Genomic DNA, 26,499 nt, shown 5'->3' on the forward strand with positions numbered 1-26,499 from the left:
GCTTGTCAATTTTATTGCTGGCCACTCAGTCGTGGCTCTTTGACTTAAACAAGATGTGTCTGGCCTTTGAGCTATGACTACGGAATCTGTGCAGATTTCACTTGAAACCAGCATCATTTTAACTTGTTTTGATGCAAAACAACCCCCCCCCCCCCAAAAAAAAAAAAAACAAACCAGTTACATCCTACCAAAAATCCAAGGTCTTGTTATATTGATTCTAATTATAGTTTATGAATGCCATTAATTAATTACATGTAATACTAGTCTTGTGTTCTGAAGTTTTAATGATTGAAACTTTGTCCACACACTCATATGTTTGAAAGAAATTGCTACAAAGATAAAAAAAAAAAGCGGATTTTAAAAAACCCACGAAATTCAATTTCTTAATATGTGGGAAATCGCCAATAGTATATTGTCTATATTTGAGTGGTTTATCAAATAAAATCGCCTCTGGTATATTGTATTTATTTGAGTGGTTTATCAAATAAAAGGACATGAACGACGAGAGTTCATATCCTTAATGCAGCTGTGGGTTTAAATAGAAAACGATAAACGAATTAGAATGAATACCAAACAGAAGACGAAATGGACGTCCGTTCAAATGGTCAGTGATCGCGGTGATCCTGTTTGGTAAACAGGAGGCTTTGTTTTGTTTATCCCTGGGGGTGGACGGGTGAAGGACACGAAGACGAGAGCCACAGCTGTGACAGGAGTTCAACCTAAGTATAGCCGGACAGTCTTTGTAAAACGACCACACGCTGAAATACTAAATTAGCATGTTTCAAAGAACAACCAATTGTGTTAGAGGTTTCTGTTGACGTTCTTGGTTATTTATAAGCTAAGCGATCTCCGATAGACTTAAAATGTATGAATGGTCGAGGCCATTTTTAGACTATATTGATTTCCTTACGAAGAAGAGCTCTGTAAACAGATATAGGGAAACGTTTTCATTTTCAAGATAAATATCTGAAAATTTTCTTTTTCTAATAATAGTTTATAGCTTAAAGAATCATATTTAAAAAATTAAGATTTATCTGATGATTAACTTGATGGCCGACCAGTCTCCTTCAATCAGACACTTCCTGTATGTTTTGCCTGTAAGTATGTTGGCCCTTTTCTGCATTCTAGATTAATGCACGCAATTACACAGAGGAATTAGGTCATGTTTCACAAAATTCCCAGAAGCTCAAGAATTCATGAAATAGGGTTTGTTGCACCACAACATAAAAATTAATTTTGTTTCAGTCATCGTGTTCTAGGGATTGATTTATGGTAATATTTATCTAGTTTTCACAATATTATTACATTCAAGCTTGCATACTAAGTACTTGAACTGTACCAATTTATTTTTCTAGCATTGAGCAAGGAACCTTCAATCTCTTAAAAATATTTGTATCCCGAGTTTAAAACAATGATAGCACATGATGATTAACATCATCATCATCATTGTTTTTTTGGTTTTTTTTGTTTGCTATCAAACTTCGGCGAGAGAATCTTTGACTAACATGAAACATTTGCTATAGTCTGTCCCAAGTTATTGCTTCCATCACTTTATCATGATTTTTAATAAAAACACAAATACCTTTGAAAGAAGTACAGTTGAAATCAATGAAATGGAAAATATCCAAGATATTTTCATTGACAAATTATCCCTTTTCATTCATAAAATTTCAAAAGAACGAAAACAAATTTCTTACGGAGATTTATAATGGGAAATGTTTACATATTTTCTCCATTCGGAAGTACTCGGGACACCTCGGTCAATTTTTCTACGCTATCATCCGGGATTATTAATGGTTGCTGCAATGCAAAATCCCCGTAGACATTCTATTTTGGGATGTGCATTGAAACCTGAAGCGATAGAGGGGGCGTTTCAAAACAGATAATCTGGACATTTTTCATATTAATGGATGAACATAGTTTGAGCACAAAGATATTTATTATTATCGAAATATCAAGCAAAAAGCGGTTGAAGCAAAAACTCGGGACACAGTATAGTTAACATAAACTTTAAAGTTAAGATTTTTTTTTATTATTGCTAGAGAATTGATTTTGAGGTAAAACATTTAGGCTGACAATATATCGGTCTCGCCTTACACGCTGATACTAATTCCACCCTCAAAATGGCTACATCTGTTTAAATACATGTACAATAATTATACATAATCATATACTGACGAGGAGAGATATTATAAGGATTGTCAATCCAACAAAACATACCACGTCATAAGGTGACTAACCAAAGACAAATCATATTTCATTAACTCAAAGCATCCTATTCTGAAAGTGTGATTACTAAATATAATCAATATGGCATGGTATACCGTTGCGAAGGTAATTGGCAACCTGGATGAAGGAGACATTGTTCGTACATACACTAAAGTTTACTCGCTGAGCTACACATATATGTATGATGTTTGTAACGATTATTTTGAATAACATTCTGTTCTGCTTTTTTAGGACTCTGGACGGTCGACACATTATCAATCAGATCGGATCAGATCAGATCGACCTTAAGATTTTAAATAGGATAGTTTTGGCTATACACTTTTATTTAGTAATCCAATTATTTTAGCAATAAAATTAAAATATATCCTTAGACCTTTAAACAGAGCTCCTAGTGTCAAGGAGATAAATATAATCCAAAAATCACCACGACCATTGAGCCATGTTAATAACGAAAAGATTTCTTAGAAATAGTCCAATACAATTGCAGAAAAAAGATAGCATACCATGCTTTTGATGTAGAACCATTTTAACAAGAGCTTTGACTTTGGGTAGATGTGTCAAACAGCAATGTGACGTAGGCCTGTCTATTTCATTTGTGCCATTCAGGCGTATTGCTTTGAAATCAACAAGATTTGTCTGGCTTTTGAGCTAAGACTACGCAATCGGTGCATATTTCGCTTGAAACCGTGCTATTTTTAACCTGTTTTGACGCAAGAAATAGATAGCTTCGTCTAACCGAAAGTCCAAGGTCTTGTTAAGATCTTGTTAAATTAGTTCTAAGTCTTTGAATGCATATTACCACAGATTGTTGACACTCTTAGTGTTTTGCAGCTCTGACCTTGACCCAATGGAAAGGAGAGACACCGGTACGAGTGGGTTCAGTCTGCAAAAGATCACGTGGATTGCTACATGACGTGCCCTTTCTAACTTGAATGAGAAAAAGAGCAGTAACATATCGATTTCCACACAGAGAGTTATTACAGCCATTAATTGCAGCGGCAGCCACGCAAACATCTTTAACACCCTGTTTCAAATCGTTGATAACTTTATGCGTACAAAAAGTTAGATATCTCCTTGTGGAATAAATGCATTACATAATAAGCTCCCTCAGATTAACAGTGCTCCCGGGTCATTATGGTTCGAGGCTAATTTGATTTGATTGATATTGTGCAAACTACGAAAAACTCGTCAAACACTTTCTAGCAATGAAAAGGACAACTTCCAATACCTTGACACGTTTATAGCATTGAATCAGAGAACATATAATATAATGAATTTGGTTTCAATTTATTACATTTAAAAAAAAACGTTTAAGACTTGAAAACGCCATTATGGTATCCTTAAAAATACATGTTTTCTAAATTAAGAAAATTATCAATTTCATTCTGAATTGGTAATTTTTTTAATTCATTGTTTGGCAAGTCGAATGCTATAATGCATAATTTGCTCGAAACGAGAGAGAGAGAGAGAGAGAGAGAGAGAGAGAGAGAGAGAGAGAGAGAGAGAGAGAGAGAGAGAGAGAGAGAGAGAGAGAGAGAGATGCAACTGATTAGCCAATAAAAGAGTTCTTGAGAATGCTGTCCCTCGCGGACAGGCCACCCACACACTAATCATCCTTTAGATCATTTAGTTTTACAGAAGCTGTTGTTGCTTTAATCTGGCCAGCCAGCACTTAAAACTATTTTCACTTCATTGATTTATATGGTCTAACAAAAATGAAATACAATACGTTGTCGACGTATGTACCGTAACTTACGTCACAACACAAGATTTACAAAGAGTATCGACTGCTTGTATAAACGCTGTCGGAAACAGTGCCAATGGTATTCAACTGTGACGAAATAAACTTAAACTATGTCCTAAGATGTTTATGCAGCACGTTTTCCTTCATTATTCGAAATTCGTTAACACCCCAAGGTTCAATCAATATAACTAGAATTTAAAAAAACAAGAGTTCTCCTTCCATCTTATCGGGATACAGCTAAAAATAAAACGTGTATGGAAATCTTGCAGTGAATATGACATATAATTACCCGGATGATAACGATGAAAAAATTGTGCGATATGTTCCGAGAACTACCCTTCCTGTAAAAAATATCTGATTACCGTCTTCCAAGACAGAGTTGAAATAATGAAATAATTAACAGTTTCTGGGTTGTGAAATTCCTCTCGTTTGTGATTGATTGGTTACATATAAATGTGAAAATTTACAATTATTTTAGGTTGAATTGCGTGGGAGATAATTTTCTGGTGATCCAATTTAAATACGACTTAACAATTTTCCAAATTTTCCAATCTTAAAAAAGAAGAAAAAATATGAAAGAGCTGTGATTGACGATTCAGTTCATTATATAGTTATCAAAAACAATATATCCTCAATGGAAAAGTTTTGTTGTTTTTCTGTTGTTTTTAATGCAAATACTATTAGTATTGATGAAACGGTGTTACGATAAGCACGATAAGATTAATATCATAAAACTTTGAAAACTGTCCAAAAGTGACGATATAGGCTTGTAAAACGTTGCGTCTCAATACTTTTAAACTTGTTATTCATATTCAAATTCAATGCAACTGAACAAGTTTTAAGGTGAAGGAAATGCGTATATTGATATGAAGACGGATCGTTTTTAAAGCGATAAGCACAGCTCAGTGCTTCTTTGTCGTTGGACTTCTACTTTCGGTTCAAGGAATAACTGCCCCCTATGAGCAGAAATATACATCGGTTAGGGAACCAGTTACAGGGGTTTACGCTCATAATTGCACGGGCTATTGTGAATCTAATGTATGTGCTATAGTGATTTTAATGTGTGTGACTTATGTACAACTACGCAATGATGAGGAAATATATTGCATCCACAGCAGCTATAACGTAGAAAAAAACCAAATTGATTCTTTGCAAGAAAATGTCATGAACTATTATGAAATATTTTTTTAAAAAATCCAAATGTGACATTTACATTTATTTGGCGAATTCGTAGCTCTGTAATATTGTTGCAAAGGAATACACTGAACTGCTCCAAAATACTTAATGAAAATATATTAGAAAAAGATAAATACTGTATATTTTTGATATAGCATTTCTTTCACTTATTAGAACTGAATCCATGAATTGCATTCTTTTAAAAAAAATACCTCATTGAATCTCAATGTTAATTCACATACCTATAAAGATGATATTAACATCATTGAAAGATGTCTTGTTTTTTAAGCATCGAATGCTTATTATTGGATATAGTCAGTCCTATACCAGGCTGTGCAGTCAAATTAAATAAAAAATGATGAGTTGTCTGCATGGCTTGGTGATATTATATAGGACCGATCATATCAAAAAAATAAACATTCAATACTTACAGTTTTATTTATTTTGATGTTTATTCGAACGAAATATTTTTGTATCGTCGCTTTGAAGCCATAAAATACGCACTTGGTCATGGATTTAGATAATAGATGGAACAGCCATAAAGATTGCCATTTAGTGTGCCTCTGTGGCTTAAGATTTAGTACCAGAAACTTTGCCGGAAAAACTCTTTTTCTAAAGATAGACATTATTTAACGATTATTTTTTAAAAGTATAATATCAAATTGCTTAGCTAAGTTTAAAAATTCTCTTATATTTTACAATAATACATATTTTAAAACTTATAATGGCTTTTACATGCGCTCTTGGTTGAAGTGTGTTATTGAAGAACAATCCGCGCGGTGAGATAATGTCTGGTGTTTTATAGTCGGTCATCCAAAATAAGCATTCAATGTTTAACTGAACGTCCCAGACATATAGGTTGAATGTTAATAAATGTAATGTGTGGATGATTTTATGATAGATCTGACAGAGCTTAAACTACAAATAGAGCGTGTTTAAGCTTTCTATAGCATTAATTAAATAATTCATTTTTGACGTCGTCGTGTCAATAACTGCTGTCAGGTGAGCAGACAAATTGAATAATGCTTATATTTACTTTCCTTTATTGATCAAATCGTAATAAATCGGTATAAACTGCAGATCATGGAGGGAGCAAAATAGTTACAGCAAGGTATAAATTGCAGATCATGGAGGGAGTCAAATATCTACAGCAAGGTATGAATTGCAGATCATGAAGGGAGTCAAATAGTTACAGCAAGGTATAAATTGCAGATCATGGAGGGAGCAAAATAGTTACAGCAAGAACACTGCTTTCTATTAAAACACGATTTAACTGATAATCACAGAGCATGTTGAGATGAGCATAAAATATAGTCCATGAAAACTAATTGTTGAAATTGTGCTTTTTAACAATAAAATAATTTTCATTGTTTAATAATTGTAAAACATGGTGTTTTAACAACGTGTATACAATATATTTTTAAATCAGTAACATAGAAATCAATGTTTGGGGACTACTTATGTAAATTATATGTAAATTCATACGCAGTATTTAAGTTCTTGCATTTAGAGGCATTTAAAGATCACGAACTATAATGGAAAACACAGTATAATGTAAATATGATGTATTATTAATTGCTAATGATGCAATACAGTATATAAAATAATGTAATACTTTTTGCGTAAGCTTACTAAAACGTTAAATCTTCATTACCCACTTTTTTTTTAAAATTGCATACCAGACATCTGACCAAGTTTCTCATTGAATTTGTCCTTGAAGACATGCGTTTCTTTGAATGAAATTCTATAGTAGCATGATATAATACTCATATATATTTAGAAGCGTGAATTTATCTATTTTCAGTTTTGTGGTAGAAAAAATTTCTTCCAGATCCAGCTGCATCTAAAGGTCAAGGCCATTGAACGCCTACGAGCAGGACCGAGATACCGGGATGTCGCGACGCCGAAGACTGCAGAGTGCAGGCGGCAGAAATAGACGACGTTGCCCATCCTTGTTGTTGTTATTCTGTCAACTATTTTATAAAAAACGGATGAAAACTGGCGAAAAAATAGAACTATTTTAACAGGAACTTGGACTTTGGGTGGTTGTCAAACAGCAGTATGACACAGGCCTGTCTATTTCATTGTTGACCACTCAGCTATGGCTCTCTGAATCAACATGATTTGTCTGGCTTTTGAAGTAAGTCTACGCAATCTATCCAAAAGCGTCATTGTTAACTTGTTTTGAACTTAAAATAACACCACAAAAAAACCACGAAGAGATGGAAAAACTGGGCGAATTCAGCTAAGATTTTGAAAATTCATGCATGCATTTAATTTTGATCACGTTGCTTCAATAATTCATAAAATTGAATAAATTATTCAGGAAGTTTAAAATTCTAACCAATGATCAGGGAAGACGATTTAACAGCCCCCCCCCCCCCCCCCCCCCCCATTTGGTGAGATACCTCTAACAATCTTGAACAGTTTTCGATATTATTGAAGGGGATTTTTTTTTACTTGAAAGGGGAGGGTTCCCTGGCCTATTTTCGGCAATTTTACTGTAAATAGTGAAAATTTGCCAGTGGAGTCCGGACCCCCCCCCCTCCCCCCCCCCCACACACACACTCCTTTCAAAGATTCCTTCACCATCTTTAGATCCACAGTTTGCCAAATTATAATCCGTGCTTTGCTTTGATTGTGCAAAATCAAATATATATACAGGGTGATCCATAAATTCTGATACTATTTTAAAACCTCATTGCGTGGACCTTGAGGTCCACGCAGAAAATATATAAGCGAGGTTAAATCGGATGCTATGGGTGAAATTTAGCCTGCGCATGAGCTAGCCTGGTTCCTGTGCGTAATGGGTAGCTCAGGGAACCAGGCTAGCACACGTTTATCTGAATCGGGATCGGGATTCCGTGCCATATGCACACATACTGTAAGTTCGAAGGCGCTGTAATTGTAAAGTTGTCAGTAAACAGTACAGAAACAAAGTATTCCTTTTAAAGAAATGATTGGAATGTGATATGAACTTTCAGTATTATGAAATAAGTTAATGTTATGCCGAAACTACAACATGCATCAAATAGCATAATTTGCAATGTTTTGTTGTTTTCCGAATACACATGTAACGTAACTTTACTTTTATAGTAGGCGAGGCTAGAGAACTTCCCGATTAATTTTTTTTAAGCATTTCAGTATGATTGAATGATTATGTCACTGTATAAAAGTTTAAATCTCAAGAAAAATGCATCAAAATATGAAATTTTTAATTTACACAAAGCTGTCACTGCATAGTTAACAAAGTAGTGCAAATTGTAATGTGTGCGCAAATAGTAGAATTCACCGAATGCCTGATACTATACATGCAAACTTCATTCATATAGATAGATCATAATTATTTTAGAGGCATGAACCCTTTAAATTCTGAGATAAAAAGTCATACATGTATACGTAATGCAGCGTACAAATGTAGTGGTTAAAAGCAGAGGGCTAGAGTCGGTGGAATCTCTGATAATCTTAAGGCTTTCACGTTTTCGTTGGAAACACTTGCAAAGGGTCCACGTATTGTAGTCCTTTTTTAAGGGACAGCAACTTGTAAAATTCTTACCCGATGGGATAAACAGTTAAATGGGTATCATTATAATCTCCAGGGGCGATTTTTTTTTATCAATAGTAAATTACGAAAAGAATCTATATGGAAAAGAAGCATAAACGTCATATAATTGGTGTTGGTTTTTCATAGTGCCCCATATTTACCAAACGGCTACCAATTCGAGCTACTGTACTTTGAGACTCCTTCACCTCAAACTATAATCCGTTCTGTGATGAACTGGTTTTTGCACACATATAAAAACGTTTGAAAGTAGAAGGGTAGTAAAGAATTAAAGATTGAAGACAAATAAAGTCCACCATACAGGTTTATAGAGTGAAAGAAGAACTAAGTACAACGATGGACAACAAGGAATTTCAAGATTTCTGTTTTGTCCAGGGTCTCTGACTGACCATCGGAAAAAGCGGAATATGTTAGCAAGAAGTGTATTCAATAATATCCAAAATAACAATCGTGAATAATAGTAGATCAAAGCATAAAAAAATGTACCCTAAACACATCAAGAATGGCTGTGTGGTTTGAAACAAAATTGAAGAAATTTTCATTCCCTTTAGGACACCCAGATGGTGACTTACTGCTGCGTTACTCAAAACCCTGGCGTAAACCTTGGGTGGGGATCTTACATTTGATGCTATTATAAATGATTAACTTTTTAAATAAAACCTCAAAATCTAAAATTTTAGAGCTACTAAATGAAAGAAAAATATGTGGAGAGAGTCATAAAAACTGTATTTTTGTACCTGCAAAACGAAAAAAACGTCAAGTAAACCATGGGACATAATTTGATATATATATATATATATATATATATATATATATATATATATATATATATATATATATATATATATATATATATATATATATATATATATAAATCCAGTTTGATTTTGGCCTATAGGAATTTATTTTTAAGTCTTACTAGCTTAAAAATGTACAATTAGAGTGTTAGGTGAGATGACCAATAAAAAAAAATGATGTTCATTCTTGATCTATAAAACGTAAAAGAAAATTTAATTACAAGCCATGAAGCCCGATTATTTCATATGTTCTATTTATAGTGTTGTCCATGGCACAAGAGAAGTAATTCTCGCATTATCACCGGTGTGAGATCGATTTGTCCGGTGTGAGACAGCAGTGTGAGATTTTTCTGTCTTACACTGTGTATTACTACGCCGTTTTAAAACGTATACAAACGTTTTCTGCTGTAGGGAATGGCAAAATGGTGGATTGAGATTATCAATTAAGTAATTGTTTGCTTAATTAATTACAATTTATCATATTTTTAATTTAAAAAACTATCGTATTTTTCATTTTGACTTGCACTATTTGAAGTACGCGGAGGGATAAACTGAAAGTAATCTTTTGAACTCATAACAGAAAGTTGTCAAACTTCATTTTTTTAAGGTAATATAATGCGAGATAAATAATCATTCATCATATACTCGTGATGGATAGTGAATTTCCACCTTGGGGCCAAGATTAACGGTCTAGGACTCGGCAAAGCTTCGTCCTAGACCGTGAATCTTTCCCCCTCGGTGGAATTTCACTCTCCCACACTCGTAATAATGAATGATTCTATTAATCTCGATGCAAAATTCGACAGGGTGCTTAAAAAAATGCATCTTTACATAACCTCAAAAACAGAATTTTTTTAATTTAAAGTTGTATGTAGAAAAACCCATGATTCAACTTTGTACAAGTATTGCCTTTACTCCTTCGCTATCTTTCTAAAAACAAGGTAAGAAAAAATTTTAAACACGTTTTTCTTGCACGTGTTAGCACTTTAATTTTTTCTGTAATCCTACTATTATCTACAAAGCCATTTTATTCTTTTCTGTCAAAAATGAAAACAAAAATATTTCTGCAATTAAAATTAGAATTTTTCTCCAAAACAAAAATTTGTCAATGTGTATAAAGGATAAGGTTTTTTTCTTCAAAGTATGATACAAGTACATACCGGTATATATATCAACTATAAAACAATAAAATAATACATGCAAATCGTCGTTATGTAAATTACGTGGACAAGATAGAACGCTAGCCGAGCTGCATGTTTAATTTGCGCATTTCAAAGATAACAGTGTCGCTTACTTACGGCGACCTGACCTAGTTTATACCCCCTTCCTGATAGTTCCCCTCGTTCCGTCTACCCTGTAGTCTGTGGACCCTTGTGATCCTCTACCCTAGCTAGTCACAGGGCGCCCGGACAGACAGACAGGTAAGATTGTCCTCTATTTCCTAGGTACATGTATTTCTTGCTTTACATGAAAAGAAATACAAAAGCTGGTGTACATTTTACGTGAGTGACCTATTTAGAGTTACTTGGACTTTCATCGTTTACAATATACCGCTGAACGAAGAAATAGATAAGGCTGTCATGAATTGAGAGAAAGCTAAAAAAAAATAATTCAGAAATTTTATATTCTTCATGTGCATGTGATTGATAAATGATTAGCATCTGATCGTGAATGTTTGTTGTGCTCATTAAATTAAAAAAAAACGAGAAAAAAGCCAACCCAACAATGTATCCCACTAATAATCTATAAAAGATATCCATACAGTCATTATTTAAAAACTCACATAGTTACAGGTATGAATTAGAACATCTTACGTGATGCCAGTATAAAACACACATTGTTTACAAAGTCACACTGCATTAGTCGTCCTTGAAGTATATTCAGACTTAGAACCATTTTAACAAGAGCTTGGACTTTGGGTAGTTGTGTAAAACAGCAACGTGACGTAGGCATGTCAATTTCATTGCTGGCCACTCAGCCATGGCTCTTTGAAATGAACAAGATTTGTCTGGCTTTTGAGCTGAGACTACGCATTCGGTGCATATTTCGCTTAAAACTGCGCCCTTTTAACCTTTTTTTTACGCAAGAAATAGATAGCTACGCCCTACTGAAAGTCCAAGCTTATGTTAAAATGGTTCTATATGCACGAAGTTAAAAGCACTGGTCCTGCACGTGTATTCAACACGAATTGTCGATTTGAATGAAAAAGAATATGCTATAATTAACTATAATTTTTTTTTGTAGATGTCAAAGAAGCAAAAAGTGGCTCTCGCTGCCACTGGTATGGCCGGGGCGAGCTTGGTGGCCTGGAAAGCCTTCTTTCCTTGGATCGGTGATGACATCAAAACGATTCGAGCGCTATCAAAGGCTCTCAAAATGAGTAAAAAAAATATCATGGAAGGGCGGTCAGCTTTGAAGATGTTGGAGGAAAATGTAGCCCGATTTCCCAAAAAGACATACATTATCTTTGAGGATCGCCACTTTTCCTATGAGTACGTGGATGCCATGGCCAACAGGGTCGCCAATCTAGCCATGACGTGGGGCCTCCCTCTTCACACACCCGTGGCCATGATGATAGAAAACGAACCAGCCTTCATATGGACGTTTTTTGGTGAGATTTTCATCCAGCAATGAAGTATTTGCTGACGTCTTGTAAATTCTTTAAAGGACTTTTTTTTATAGTGCGATTCAGTCTTAACCCCAGGAAATCAACAGTTTAATGCTATTCCCGATGTGATGGATTGTTTCGATATTTTGTAAAACTAAAAGAGTTACATGTAATTTCATTACCCTAATTTATTTGCGCTGGGTGGTTGCATGTACCATTATATAAATAGTGCCTGTTTGGGAGGGTAACAGTTGAAATTTTTTTTACTGCTTTTGTATAGAAATGACGTGAATTCTACGGCGAACCGTACGCGCATAATTTACGCGCATGTAACAATTCGTTGTGTCACCTGTTGCCAAGTGTGTTGCTAACGCTGAGGGTAATAGAAAGGATTATCAATTGCGTCTAAACCAATCAGATTTCAGTATTTAACATGAAGGTATAATAATAGAAATGACTACACTTCTGAAATTCAGTCAGAATAAGACTCCAAAGTTAATTTTTCCTCTGACAAATTGGAACATTGATCAGTAGCTTCGATGAAGCAAAACTCACTCAACTAAATATGTTTATGTTTTATATTAAATCGTGTGGTTTTATCAACACTCGTTGAAAACCAATTTTCGTGTATTTCCTTGTTATTTTTATAATGATTTTTAAAATGATTGAAATTTACTTGTAAATGGATATATGCCTAGATGGCCGAGTGGTTAGAGCCGTGGCCGCTCTCTGCCAGGAAAGTAGGTTCTAGACTTTGTGAGTTCAAAGCCCGGCCCAATATAGTGAATTTCGCTGTGCTGTATTATTTATTTATTTTTATATCAGCAATTCAAGTGTATTTTCAAGAAGATTATATAGGAAATTGCATTCTCTAGTATTTTGCAGAAATGCCTGGTAAGGTACCCTAATTTTTTGCAAGAAAGCTTGTCAGAGTAGTAGTAAACCATTTACAAATTCCTGGAAAATGTTATATAAAATTGAGGAACGTGTTGTCTGACCTTAACTCATCAATAAATTACACATTGTAACGATGGATAATTGCCCACGAATTTACGTATCCTTGAAGCTTTGATTTTCACCAAATCCACGAAAATTAATGTCCATGAATTTTAATAAAACCACACAGGTGCTTGAGGACAGGCCCCTTACCCCCTCCCCCCCCCCCCCACCCCGATTAAGAAAACCGGGGTTGTTAACTCTCCTTTTGATAGAAATTACTTTAATACATGTATCATGTAAACAACCTGTTCCTTTCCCATTATCTGAAAATTAACAGAAAATAATCGATAATAATAACCGGTGCTCTAAAATTAGGGTTGGGGGTCCTGTCCTCAAGCACTTGTGTAAAATTACAGTAGTTATTACACATGTACATATATATACCAGTAAATTGTTTTTATTCAAGCTGTGCTCTTTGATGTTTAAAACACATGCTTGAAATTCAGAGCTCTGCTTGAAATTAAGGGGGCTGGGGGTGGCTGCCATTTTAGACAATATTAATCTCTCTTAAAAGCAGAGCTCCATATAAAGATAATGGAAAAGTTAAAATTTTATATTAAAATATATGAAATTTTTCTTTATCAAATAGTAGTTGATAGCTTCAGAAATGGCATATTAAATTTTTCAAATAAATCTGATGGTTTTATATTATATTATATTTTGACCCCCCAGCCTCCTTAATCGTTTTCCTGTTTGATTTAATTTGTGCTACTGTTACACGTAATTTCAGGATTACGAAAGGCCGGACTGTCGGCAGTATTCATCAATTTCCATCTGAAAGGGAATCCTCTTGTTCATTCCTTAAAAGTCAGCGAGGCACCGGTACTCATTATTGGTCAAGGTGAGATTTTTTTTCCTTTTACATGCATTCTAGAATTTTGTTATTTATACATATTCGAACTCTTTAGAGTTATCTTTCTTGCAATAACAGGTGATGAACATTTACAATCCCTCCAAGAGATAATGGGCGAATTGCCGGACATGAAGAAGTATGCTATTGGGAGTCAACAGGCCGATCTCCCCCCAGAATTTATCGCAATGGATGAAGTCCTCCTCCGCACTCTACCTGTGCCACTGTCTCCAGCTTGTCGGGGGGAGCAAAGTCTGCTTGCTCCTGTGTGTTATATATACACGTCTGGTACAACAGGTGGGTTGGTTTAAGAAAATCGCAACTTCTCGGGCCCTTCCGACAGCGCTCGTTTTTCCGAAATCTAACGGAAAGGCCCGAGATGTTGCGATTGTGTTCAGGTATACCCATAATGCCCTGTAACTCATTCACGAAGCAACATTGGTCAGGGAAACAGGCTAGTTGAGTTCTCAAACAACACAATTAAAAAAAACTGACTGAAACATAATCATTCCTTTTCCTGTTCTAGGACTACCCAAACCCGCTGTTATCAATCAGGCAAAAGCAATAGCTGCATCCGCATTCTGGCACATCTTTGATTTTAATGAGAACGACATAGCATATGCTGTAACCCCTCTTTACCACAGTGCCAGTTTCTTAATGTGTGTGTACAACACCTTAGATCAAGGTATGTTTTTCGTTGATGAAATATGTTAATTATCGTCAAATTCAATCCTGGCAATAGACACACGACGTGTTCAGTGTACAACATTTGTTTGAATTCTTATATGTGATCAGGAGCCACAGTAGTTTTACGGCGGAAGTTCTCCGCACGCCATTACTGGGAAGATGTACGGAAACATAAAGTGACTGTCATTCAGTATATTGGGGAGCTGTGTCGTTATTTGCTACGTGTTCCCAAGGTTTGGTTCTGTCGTGTCTAAAATTTTGATTTTACCGGGTGACAATACAGGCACGTAGCATCGGGGGGGGGGGGGGGGGGGGGGGGCTGCATCAAAAACGATGCTACGTACCTGCAATTATCAAAGAATTTCAAATGTACAACATGACAGTTCTTGAATTGCACAGAAAAATAAGCAAAGAAGTGGGTAAGGTTAATGTTCACTCTTTCCATTAAACAGAGCGACCTAGACGGTGTCCATAATGTGCGCGTTGCATTTGGAAACGGACTGAGGGTAGATATTTGGGAAGAATTCAAAAATAGGTTTAAAATTCCCCACATTGTGGAATTTTTTGGTGCGACAGAGGGCACGGGTGTTTTCACCAATGTTACAAATACCGTTGGTGCAATCGGCCGGATGTCGCCTTTAATGGTAAGGCAATACATGAACGAAAAAATGGTATCAGTTCCTCAACTTTTAGAGTTATGAATATGCTCAATAAATGGTTTAACACAAATTTCAATATCTGTGTCATTAATATTGATATTCTGGTGCATATAATAGTGAACGTTCTCCATTATGAATTTGTTTATGTACCTTCTGGGTTTTTTTTTTATTGCAGAGGGCAACTATATACCGAGATGTTAATTTTCAAATCCATTTTCTTAAATTTGACAATAGTACTGAGAAACCAGTTCGGGACAAAAATGGACTATGCATCCCCATTAAACCAGGTTTGTTGGTGTTGTAAGCTATGAGAGTATAAAAATACTATCGTTTATGCTACTAAAATGATATAAAATGTGTTGTTATACTTTCATGTTAAATACTGAATTCTGATTGGTTAAGACGCAGTTAATAATATTTTCTATTACCCTCAGCGTTAGTAACGCACTTAGCAACGGGTAACATTAAAAAATGTTACATGCGCGAAAATTATGCGCGTACGGATCGCTGTAGAATTCACGTTATTCCTATATAAAAGCAGTAAAATTTTCTTAAAAATTAAGACATTCAGTATAACAAAATAAATAGTGCCTGTTTGGGAGGATAACAGTTGAAATTGACACCCCTCGAAAACCATTGTCAACCTTCGCTTCGCGTCGGTTGACAATGGTTTTCTCGGGGTGTCAATTTCAACTGTTACCCTCCCAAACAGGCACTATTTATATATTGTTACCTAAAAGTAGGCTTCTCAGCACATTTTATTTCAAAAAGCCTTGAACACGTAAAAAGATGTTCCAACGCCTTTCCAAAAGTCCGTTTGATTATCCAAACCAAATGGGTCTAAATAAGATGTAGGTACGGGAAAGCGGCTAGGGTAGGTCAAACATCTGTCGGAGAAACACTATTAGTTAGAAAAACAAAGACTTCCAAAAAGACTGTATATAAAGCTGCTAATTGTCAGGTACTGCCTTTTCAAAGGATAGAATAACGCGACAAAAGTTGCAAAAATCGTAATGACTTCATTTCTAAACGTAAGCATGTGATAATACTGTGGATTCATTAATATTCAAGGGTATCAACTTTCGTTGATAAAGTGAAAGTCACAGTTTCAAGGATACGTAAATTCGTGGCCAATGACCCTAACAATATAAAATGTTAATAGAAATTGCACTTCAATGAACATTTAATTTCATGGATCAACTTAACAACGAAATCAACGAAAATTAGTATTCAGCGAATATTGATGAAACCACAGTATATGTTAAACATGTGTAATGATACTTTTACAAAAGGAGTTGTAATGTAATATTATGAATTTTGAATTCAAATTAATTTGTAAATTGTAAATAAAAATTTGACAATAATACAAATTGAAAAAGCGTAATATCAAAAAAAAAGACGTCATTTTGCGTTATTTTTGACAGGTGTTTCGGCGCAACATAAACGTTATCAACAGATTTTTTTAGAAGCATACTGTAAAATGGGAAACATTAAATATTTTGTTTGAATTTATTTTGAAAAAAAATGAACTGGTATTCAAAAATATATAGCACGACGAAACCTTCCTCATGCCTTGCTTTTATCTGCATATCGTATACTTAAGAAAATGTAGTTACCCTTTTCCGCCCTGTGGAATATGAACTTAAAATTCGCCTACCCGTGTGATATAAACCCTAGGGGTGTGATATTTGTATCAAAGCAAATTTAAATAGTATCAGTACAAGTAACTATGGATACATCTGTTTCAGGGGAGGTTGGCCTTGTAATATCCTCAGTTAACGAACAGCTGTACACCGGGTTTTACAAGGGCCCTAAAGAGATGAACGAAAAGAAGTTCGTTAGGGACGTGTTTAAAAAGGGGGACCGATTCTTTTCCTTTGGAGACCTGGTATACCTGGACAAAGACTACAACATATACTTCAGAGACAGGACTGGAGATACGTTTAGGTTGGTGAAAAGATGAATGTTATAAATTTTCAAGTAGTTATTATCCTTATTCGGAGGATAGTACCAAGTGTGTGGGGTTTTTTTCCCAGATATGTAGTTTTTCAGAAATCACTATTTTGGACTGTGTCATTACAAAAATTTAAGTGTTTACAGTTACATGTAAATAGCGTTAATTTTTTTTTATATTCAATGTGCTACACAAAAAAATTAATAAAATCATTATTAATGAAAATTATCATTAATTTGCTTGTAATTTTGCTTTATTAGCAGCAGCATTCACTGTAATTGATATACAAATATAAGCGCTCACAAAATTCAGCACAATATTAATCTCTTTTTAAATTATCAACTTAATCACAAACTGGCCTTATCAATGTACAGAAAATATTAGAAAGAACTTGAAATAGTGGATATGATGCATGAAACGCGCTTATATAATTACCGCAAAGTTAAGTTATTTTAGTAAGTGAGTACCCGTTAATGTTTGCCTGACTACACTATTTGATTCTACAGGTGGAAGAGTGAAAACGTCTCGACGTCAGAGGTTGCCAACGTCATAAGTCGGATTCCCTTCATACGTGACGTCAACGTTTATGGCGTGACTATCCCTGGTGAGTATTGAAACACAAATTACAAATTATTCAACGAACCCAATTCAAATAATTCTTAAATTCTGTTGAAACTCAAAGTAATTAGACGTTGCTACACAAATGGATTTGCATTGACTATAAATATCAAGATTACGTAAGTTTTTTAGTTGCAATATCACGAAAAAGATGGAAATGTAACCCGGTATCTACACCGCGCTGTTCAAGAGTTTGCCCCCTTCTACTTGTATATTCAATGCAGGCACATAGCGATAGAAGCAATGATGCCACACTAGTAGTTCATAGTGAAACAATAAACTTTTAAATAAAGCAAATTTTAAGTTTATTCTTACTTTTATAAAGAAAATTTCTGTTGATTTCTCTTTTCTATATAGCTATAGCCTAGCAATGACAGTTTGATAGTGCTCAATTGGTTGATGACAGATGCATTAATAAAGTAAATGGGAATTGGAGACGTGCAAATTCATATGGTCTCCAAGTCTTATTCTTTTTTGTTGTAAATTTATATATTTGCAATAGTTGTAATAGTATTTCGATGTCAAAATAGTAACTAGGCCTATTCACTGTCAAAATAAAAGCGCTTCGTATGTAAATTTAAATGTATTTACTATATTTGATATTGTCTGTGTTTCGAGCTGTTCAACATAATAAACATAATTTTGTTCATTCCGGTGTATTTTAAGGCGAAGATGGACGTGCAGGAATGGCAGCCATTATGCTGAAACACGAAGATAATCAGATCACGGACGACAAACTACGTACGATCTACTCTGTATGTCAGAAGGAACTTCCGGTTTACGCTCGTCCCTTGTTTATTCGATTCATGTCAGAGTTTATCATTACGCAAACCATGAAGAATCGGAAAGTGGAACTTGTGGAGGAAGGATATGACCTTCAGAAGGTCGATGACCCTATCTATTTTTACGACTCAAAAAATAAAATGTATTCCCCGTTGACAAGGACAAATTATGAGGGTGTTCTTTCCTCCAAATTATGAAAAAGTGCCCCCCCCCCCTTGATGCTACGTGCCTGCTCGATACTTGTATGTAGATATTTGAATTGATCCTTATTGTAGACAAAACAGATACCGGTATGCCAAAATAAAGCAATATGAATAAAAAGTGATAAATTGCATAATTTTTCATGTATGTATATGTAAATGTGATATTGATTTTTTCCGGTGCGTGCATGGCTTTTCTGTTTTCCATGTCATTTTGATTGTGAAAGTATAATTGCTGTATTATTTGAATTTTATATCAGTTAATAAATGTACAATGCATCTAGAAATTAGTTGTATTTGTAACAAAAACGAAAAGTGTTCTTACAGGTGCGAAATATGCGGTACCTAAAATTTTCAGTTGAAATTATAACTTATGTGAGTAATTGAACATTAATGCTTTACAATGATTACAGGTAAAAGCAGCATACTTAATCAGATAATTAAGGTTGATATAGGGAATCAAAGTATAACAAATATTTTTCCGAGAGGTACATGTACAAGGACGTGTCCATAAAAAGAGTCTTATTGCTTTTTATACAATCAAAGAGGTTGGACTTTGCAAACTTATCAAGCGTGCTCTGTGATTCTAGTTTTCAACTCCCGACATTATCCTTATAATGAATCATCATACATGTTTATTTCTGTGAAGGAGATATAAACTAAACAGAGAAGGGATTGAGTATTTCTATCCTTAATTATTTTTAAAATATGTATCCGATCGTGTTCATATGGCAACAGTCTACCGACAAACCCAATCACGATCTAACCAGTTAAAATCAATATGTCCGTATTTCTTACAATGTTTAAACCCGCCTTGACAAACACTTCATTTGGCAGTGTTCCATTACCTGAGGACGTGCACGTGCACTACCTTCCTCCCCGCATGAAACGCTAAAGAAAATATTTCATTGTTTAACAAAGTTATATATTCAACAATTTACCCATTAGATCTACCTTTGATTTTTAGTATTTTAACTATTATTTAGTGAAAGAAAATTCCAAAATCTTTTAGCTTAATTTGATTAGTATTTTTATACGGAGTTCTCTCCTCAAGGAGATCAATATAGCCTAAAAAAATGGCCACGACCATTCAACCCTCTAAAGTAAAGCAGTCTATTGACCTCATCAGAGGACAATAATTATAGTATTGTATAGAATAGAAAATAATACTAAAGGGACCGTCAATAGCTATTGGTCTCCTGTTTTGAATAATACATATTACCATATTTGTAAAGTTGTACACACAAAAGTAAATTTCTCTCAAGCAAGCTTCCATCTATCAGCGATCTCAGGACTTTGATTTCCTGTTTTCGCTGAATTCAATAATGTTTCTCCATTTAGCCTATTATGACGAAAATTCACGTTGATATGCATCGTAAATAAAGCTAGCCCTCTGGTAAAATATACCGTGTAAAGAGCAGCATCCAAATCTGTAATGTACTTCAAGTTTTTTGAGGGTCGGCACCAGAATATTCCCTAAACTGATCAACATGGTCTTCTCTTTTGAGTAGGGTTTTAGGGTGTCGTTTGTTTGGTTTTTTTCGGTGTTTTTTTTTCAACTATTATTGCATGGTCCTCTAGCTCATAGAATACACCGCAGCGCTTTTGGTGACAAGAACGGCAACTCTCACTTACTTCTGAATTCGGATTAATATTTTGGTCAGTGGAACAGGCGAAGGTGAAGTGTAAATGATTTCAACTTTTTTTTCGTGGATAATCTTCATAATGACTTGTGTAGTGAGAAATGAATTTCAAAGATTATTCAGCTGAATATTCCGTGAACTTTGGCGAGGAAAGAAAATGCTTCTTTTGCAATCTCTTTGGATTATCAACACACTTATATTGTTAACGAATTCAGGTAAGTTTAGTTTACAAAAGTAAAAGGAGCTATGTTTTGAGAAAGAACTTATCCGTATCTTCTTCTTTTTTACATTTTGTCAATCAAGACTAAAAGCAAAATCGATCAGAAAGGGTAAGTGGAGATTTTTACCACACTTGAACAAGTACATTTGGTGCAACTTCATTAGGAAATACGCGACTCAGGAAGATTAATAAGTAAGCTCCAACACTGTCTAGCAAGGATTATTTGAAGTTAACGACCCGGCATCAGATAATGGCACTTTGTATCATTTGCATTACATGCTGCACTTTCCTATCATAATTAGAACTATTTGGAGGAATCCTGACGATTTCACGATCAAACATCGTGCATATCTTTAAACTTGGTCATGGTAAAGCAAGAAAAATATGTTCGATAATATATATTGGTTGTGAAAATAGGACATAAAATACCCCATGTTCTAAAAAAATGTATTTTGATAAGCAAGTAATCTGTGTGTAAATTTTACTATCGATATAACAAGCCCCGTTGTAATTTTAAACATGGATATTGAATCTTGTGGAGATTTTATTGAAGTATTTAATCTGTCAATACTTCTGGGCGTTAATCTCACGTTTGGGGTAAAGAATTAGCGTGAGGGTTAATACGATTTATAAAAGACTCGTATTAATGTGTAGGAAGTTATAATCGCGTGTTATGTTCAAGTGGTTAAATGCCGTCACAATATACAATGTACGGGTTTGTGTGTTTTTCCAATGCATTCTTCATTAATTAGTAAATATAATATCCGTAAATAATACAATCGATGAAACTGAAGGACCGAACGTTTTCTACAAAGACCATGTCCAAATATGGAGGATGCTACAACTGTTAATGGAATTCGTCATGCTAATTTTGTCTGACTCATTATAACTTTAATGATGGGTAATCTAGTCTTGATTGCGGACTAGTACCTCCCAACTATAGCCAGATCACAGAGATCCCCAAAGATTTTCCTTATCGCGCTGGGGATAAAATTAAATGAAAAAATACGGGTTTTATTGCAACAGTAATTGCGAGCAACTTGATTTTATTTGTCATCGTTAACTGTTTTCCACGCAAGACTGGGCTTTTTTCTGAGATATTTTGTGACGAGTTCCATAATCACCAGGATGTCCTCTGTCGCTAGCAGACGACAGTGTTTCTTATATTCTTCTTTTGATCTCACAGATGAGAGACAATACGTCGAAATAGTCTGTTCTTATTTAGATACATAATGATTCAATTATACTAATTGTTCCTGTTTTCAGTTTCTTCATTACTATGAATTGATAATTGATAAGTTGATAATTTTGCACTGGAAAATGTGTACTCGTTCCTGGAAACCAATTATAAAAAATTCCGATTTTATAATTATAAAAATGTGTACATCCGAATACAGAAAAATTTGTTAATTAATAATTATGTCTAAAATCGTGACATTTATTCCATTTAACCCTCTGAATTCCTCAGGATATAGAGATATAAAGTATGTCCGAACTGCTTTTTCTTTCTTCTTGGTTGAAAATGATTTTAAAAAGCTCTTCAAGTCCTTTTTTGCACCTATACAAAGACATACGTACTACGGACACCATCAGTGATAAGGCAAACCAAGGGGAAATCTGTTTTCTCTCTCTAATTTGTCTTATTGAAGAAAAAGGGATCACGGTCCTATATGCCTTGCTAAGATGCAGTGAAAGGGGAAATGCTACTATACTCCAAGAATATTTTTCTCATGAATGAACAACTAATTATCAATGATATCAGTAAATCCATCATCGCTTTAAGGTGCATTTAATTTCCACTGGTTGGTTTTCTGGAAAGACCTTTTTCGCAACTTTTTTTTAAAGAAATGTATGTACATTGTACGTACTTATATACATAATTCCTTAGTGACCTTATGTACATACATACATGATCCCTCTCTGACACGCTTTATCAATACTTATGAAATGTCAACAAGCTTATTTTTCAATTTTTTGTATATTTGATCTTATCTGTGATGCGCATGCATTAACGTATTAACGTGCATTTTCAAAAGAATTGTTGCAAGTTCGTTGTACCTTGCCCAAAATTCTCATAAACTAAGCGTTCACATGTGAGACTGAGCCAATAAGTGTCGTAAAGTGCATGTCACAGATTGACTGATTCTTGACGAAGCTGACTCCCTCGTTCTCGATCTACTTATTTGATCTAATCTTAATCCGCGCAGACGACCAAAAAATCACCAGGAGAATTTTGATGAATTAGCGAAAGCTGGTACAACGATTGAGCGTTAAATGTACTTGGAGTTGATCCATCAGGCGACATGTGTCTGTTTCAGTTTACATTTCGGGATATTTGGGTCATTTTAAAAATTTACCCCCTACATGTACATTGTAAACACAACCAATAGATTAGGAAGAGCTTTGTTCTTTTATACCACGGAATGTTATTTTGTAACTTTCATATCTTATCTAGCTAACAATGTTCGATGTCTAATCTATACGTGTAAAAACACTTTAATTGGAAATTCCATACATCGAAAACAATCTACATGCACATGACAGGCACCTGACCTCATACAATTTTCTCATAAAAATCATTTTTGCCCCTTAGCTCATAATACATATACATGTTCTCATTGTGGGGATAATATTTAAAACGTCAGGTGCCCGTGTCTACATTCACTAAAAACTGCGTGCAAGCCTTTACTTTTGACTTTCCCTGGTCCTTGCAATGAATTGATGGACTATAGCCATCGATTGCTGATCACTTGAGAACAGACTAAAATTCTGCACAAGTGGGTAGCGCGATAGGGAGCGGGGGTAATTTGAGGAACATAAAACCGCACTTTTTACCTTATCAAGACCCTAATACCAATCATTTTATTGTTTATCGAAGAAGATCAAGCCTCTCTCAGACAACGTGGCCTGGTTATCAAGCTTAAAACCCAATCCAAAACTCTTTAAAATGTAAACTGTATGACAATTGGTATTTCATCGTGGAAAATCGGTATCAATTTGAAAAAGTTCTTCATCGAAGTAGCAGAAACGTAAACAAAAATCTTATTGTTTTATCTTTTTATGACAGAAGGGAGAAAAATGAATAAAAGATTTCTACAAAACAACAATTTTGATGCATTTCGATTGTTTATTCTTCTACGAAATTATTCATAGTTTCTGGATAGAACTCAGATACGATAACTAGGTAAGATTGGGGTATTCATAGACTTAAATCATTCATGGTTGAACTGGCCACGGGCTCATTAATATTTTGATGATAGTAAAGTTGATTAAACTCTATTAACGATACATAATATACATCATTAAATATAGATATAATAAAGGTAAACCTACGTCAGTGCTACTTTCGAATGCAACAAGATGGTAAAGCTGGAATATACTAGCGCACAGCGTAATCAGGCATTTGGTGTACATTATTTCACGTACCCAGAAGACGATTACTGATCCTTGCACAATACATGTATATGTGGGATAACATGCATAACGCATGCATTTCAAAGAAGAAATAAATTAAAATCCCACTTTCAATTCGACAGTTAACACACACTACAACACAATTACATCCGACGGTAATTAACACAAAATACGTACTACAGTTTGATAACAGCAGAGAGTAATATTATTACAAAAACAGAACGCATACTAAGATAGGATTTACACGACATATTACAGTATCACTGCACAGACCACAGAGTACAATATGTGATTACACACACCACAGAGTACAATATATGATTACAAAATGTTATTAAAACATGTGATTACAATATGTAATTACACACACCATGGACCACAATATGTGATTACAACATGTGATTACGATATGTGATTACACACACCACATTCTACAATATGTAATTACAACATGTGATAACAGTATGTGAATACACACACCACTTACTACAATTTGTGATTACAATATGTGATTACACACCACGGACTACAATGTGTAATAACAACATGTGATTAGAATATGACCACTGACTACAAAATACAATATTACATTGCCAACAGAAAAAGCACACACCACATACTAATACTAGCACAGTATGTGATTACATAATGTGTTTATATATTACATACACGCCGAACTATAGAATATGATTACAGACACTGCGTTTTACGAACTCGGTCCGCTTTAATACCAAGCAAAAGTCATGATAGAGCACATTTCCCCCCAAAATTCAATAACTGAGATTTGTTCTTCTTGCTAAGAAAAATACGTATCCCTTATAATGGTAAGTTAATGGTAAGTAAATGAACCTCTTCATTCCTCCCATTTTTCTTTATGACCTTGAAAAACTCCTCCCAAGTACATCATTTTTACAAATGCATTATTAAAGTACAAACAGCGGAGTAACATTGAAGTAAAGAGGCAAATTGAAATTCAAACGAAATATTTGCAGATAACTTCAATGAGGATGTGCCGCGAATTACCTCTACAAATTTCACTGAATGTATTCAAGTTGAAACAACTGACTAGATCTTGCAATGTAATAACAGTTCTGGGTTTTTTCTGTTAGATATCGAATCTTTTATCAAAGAAGGTAATTTCGGCTCTAAAACAATGCCTCCTCTGAAGCAGAGAACGTGTTTTCTGGGAAATAAATTGCACCGGAAATCATATTACCAGTGCGATGGTATTTGTGCCGTCTGACGGGGCTTATGTTGGTGTTTTATGTTACCTTTGGGGGGATTTCATTACAGATATGGAGCTGACCTTAAGCTGACTCCAGAGAACGCCCCTAAGCATGTTCCTTAAGAATAACAATTCTTTTTTTTTTTTGATTTTAACTAAAGATCTAAATGTGTGTTCCTTTTTTCCAAAACAAAACAAAAGCATGTTACAAAGAGAACAGAAATATCCAGCACAGCTTTTGTCTATTTTTTCATGTAAATAATTTTTGTTGATTATCATTGATTTATGTTGCAAGATGAAACACGAAACGGAACGTTTATAGGAATTGACAGTATTATCTAAACATGCAGGAATCAATTGTATGGATTAAATTATGAAATAAACGGATTTTTTATATTGCTATAAACTAATATCAAGCTCAAATCTTAATTAATATTTGTTGATCCTAATCCTGTAAACTAGTATACATGTACCATTTCATTAAAGAAATATTTGAATCAGTCGTTAAAACTTTTAATTAAAGTTGGATTTTGTTTGATTAAATATTTAAAAATCTTTCAAAAATTGACGCGAAGTTTTTTTCAATTAATATAATTGAAGGAAGCGGGGCCTTTGATTTTCACTGAGAGTCGCGGATTATCTGAGAGATATATATATATACACTACTTAATCTAGAATATAAATGTCTAAACAGATAATTGGGCAGCAGGAATAATCTCCACTTTAAAGATAAAACTGTTTGTACATTTAAAAGAGTACAGACAATTGACATTTTATATACCGATTTATTTATCCTAGTCAATGTATGCACAATACAAAACGTCATAGTACTGGTGTGAATTTACACCCATTTACAAGGTGTAACTCGAGTCTACATGTTGCCAAACTTGAATGCTCAAACGTACTAAATGTCCTGAAAGGACCAACATCGCAGCTACAGTATTTCATCACACAGTGTCAATTTTAAACCAGCATAGGTATATTTTCTCAAAAGCTATTTGTTTACTTGTCGAAAAATTTAAGGAACTTATCGATTTTCCAATTTCGTGAATAATTATTCCCTGTAAAGGTTCTTGTGATTCATCTTAGATGAACCCTCTCCGCAGAAGTGTGTCTTTGTCATTATTGCAC

The 26,499-nt window shown here is 34.5% G+C and overlaps 2 protein-coding genes across 4 annotated transcripts in view; both read left to right on the plus strand.

Moving 5' to 3' along the window:
- Positions 1 to 7,141: 7,141 nt before the first annotated feature.
- Positions 7,142 to 19,146, plus strand: LOC128179004 (long-chain fatty acid transport protein 6-like). 3 transcript variants are annotated; one of them, XM_052846465.1, is made up of 11 exons: positions 7,142 to 7,289; positions 11,753 to 12,119; positions 13,846 to 13,956; positions 14,047 to 14,262; positions 14,492 to 14,650; positions 14,761 to 14,885; positions 15,105 to 15,296; positions 15,487 to 15,598; positions 17,060 to 17,258; positions 17,772 to 17,869; positions 18,550 to 19,146. In XM_052846465.1, the coding sequence occupies exons 1-11, from the start codon at positions 7,269 to 7,271 to the stop codon at positions 18,861 to 18,863; spliced, it is 1,914 nt and encodes a 637-aa protein (XP_052702425.1). In that variant the 5' UTR covers positions 7,142 to 7,268; the 3' UTR covers positions 18,864 to 19,146. The 3 variants fall into 3 exon arrangements, with proteins under 3 accessions (XP_052702425.1, XP_052702428.1, XP_052702427.1); XM_052846468.1 differs by lacking the exon at positions 7,142 to 7,289 and adding an exon at positions 10,429 to 10,449; XM_052846467.1 differs by lacking the exon at positions 7,142 to 7,289 and adding an exon at positions 10,794 to 10,929.
- Positions 19,147 to 20,506: 1,360 nt separating this feature from the next.
- Positions 20,507 to 26,499, plus strand: part of LOC128177998 (hemicentin-2-like) — a 31,701-nt gene continuing 25,708 nt past the window's right edge. The window contains exon 1 of the mRNA XM_052844948.1: positions 20,507 to 20,724. Within this exon, the coding sequence (XP_052700908.1) occupies positions 20,667 to 20,724 (58 nt within the window). The 5' untranslated portion in view covers positions 20,507 to 20,666. The remainder of the gene's footprint in view (positions 20,725 to 26,499) is intronic.

The sequence above is a fragment of the Crassostrea angulata genome, chromosome 3 (genome assembly GCF_025612915.1).
Source record: "Crassostrea angulata isolate pt1a10 chromosome 3, ASM2561291v2, whole genome shotgun sequence".
Lineage (NCBI taxonomy): Eukaryota > Metazoa > Mollusca > Bivalvia > Ostreida > Ostreidae > Magallana > Magallana angulata.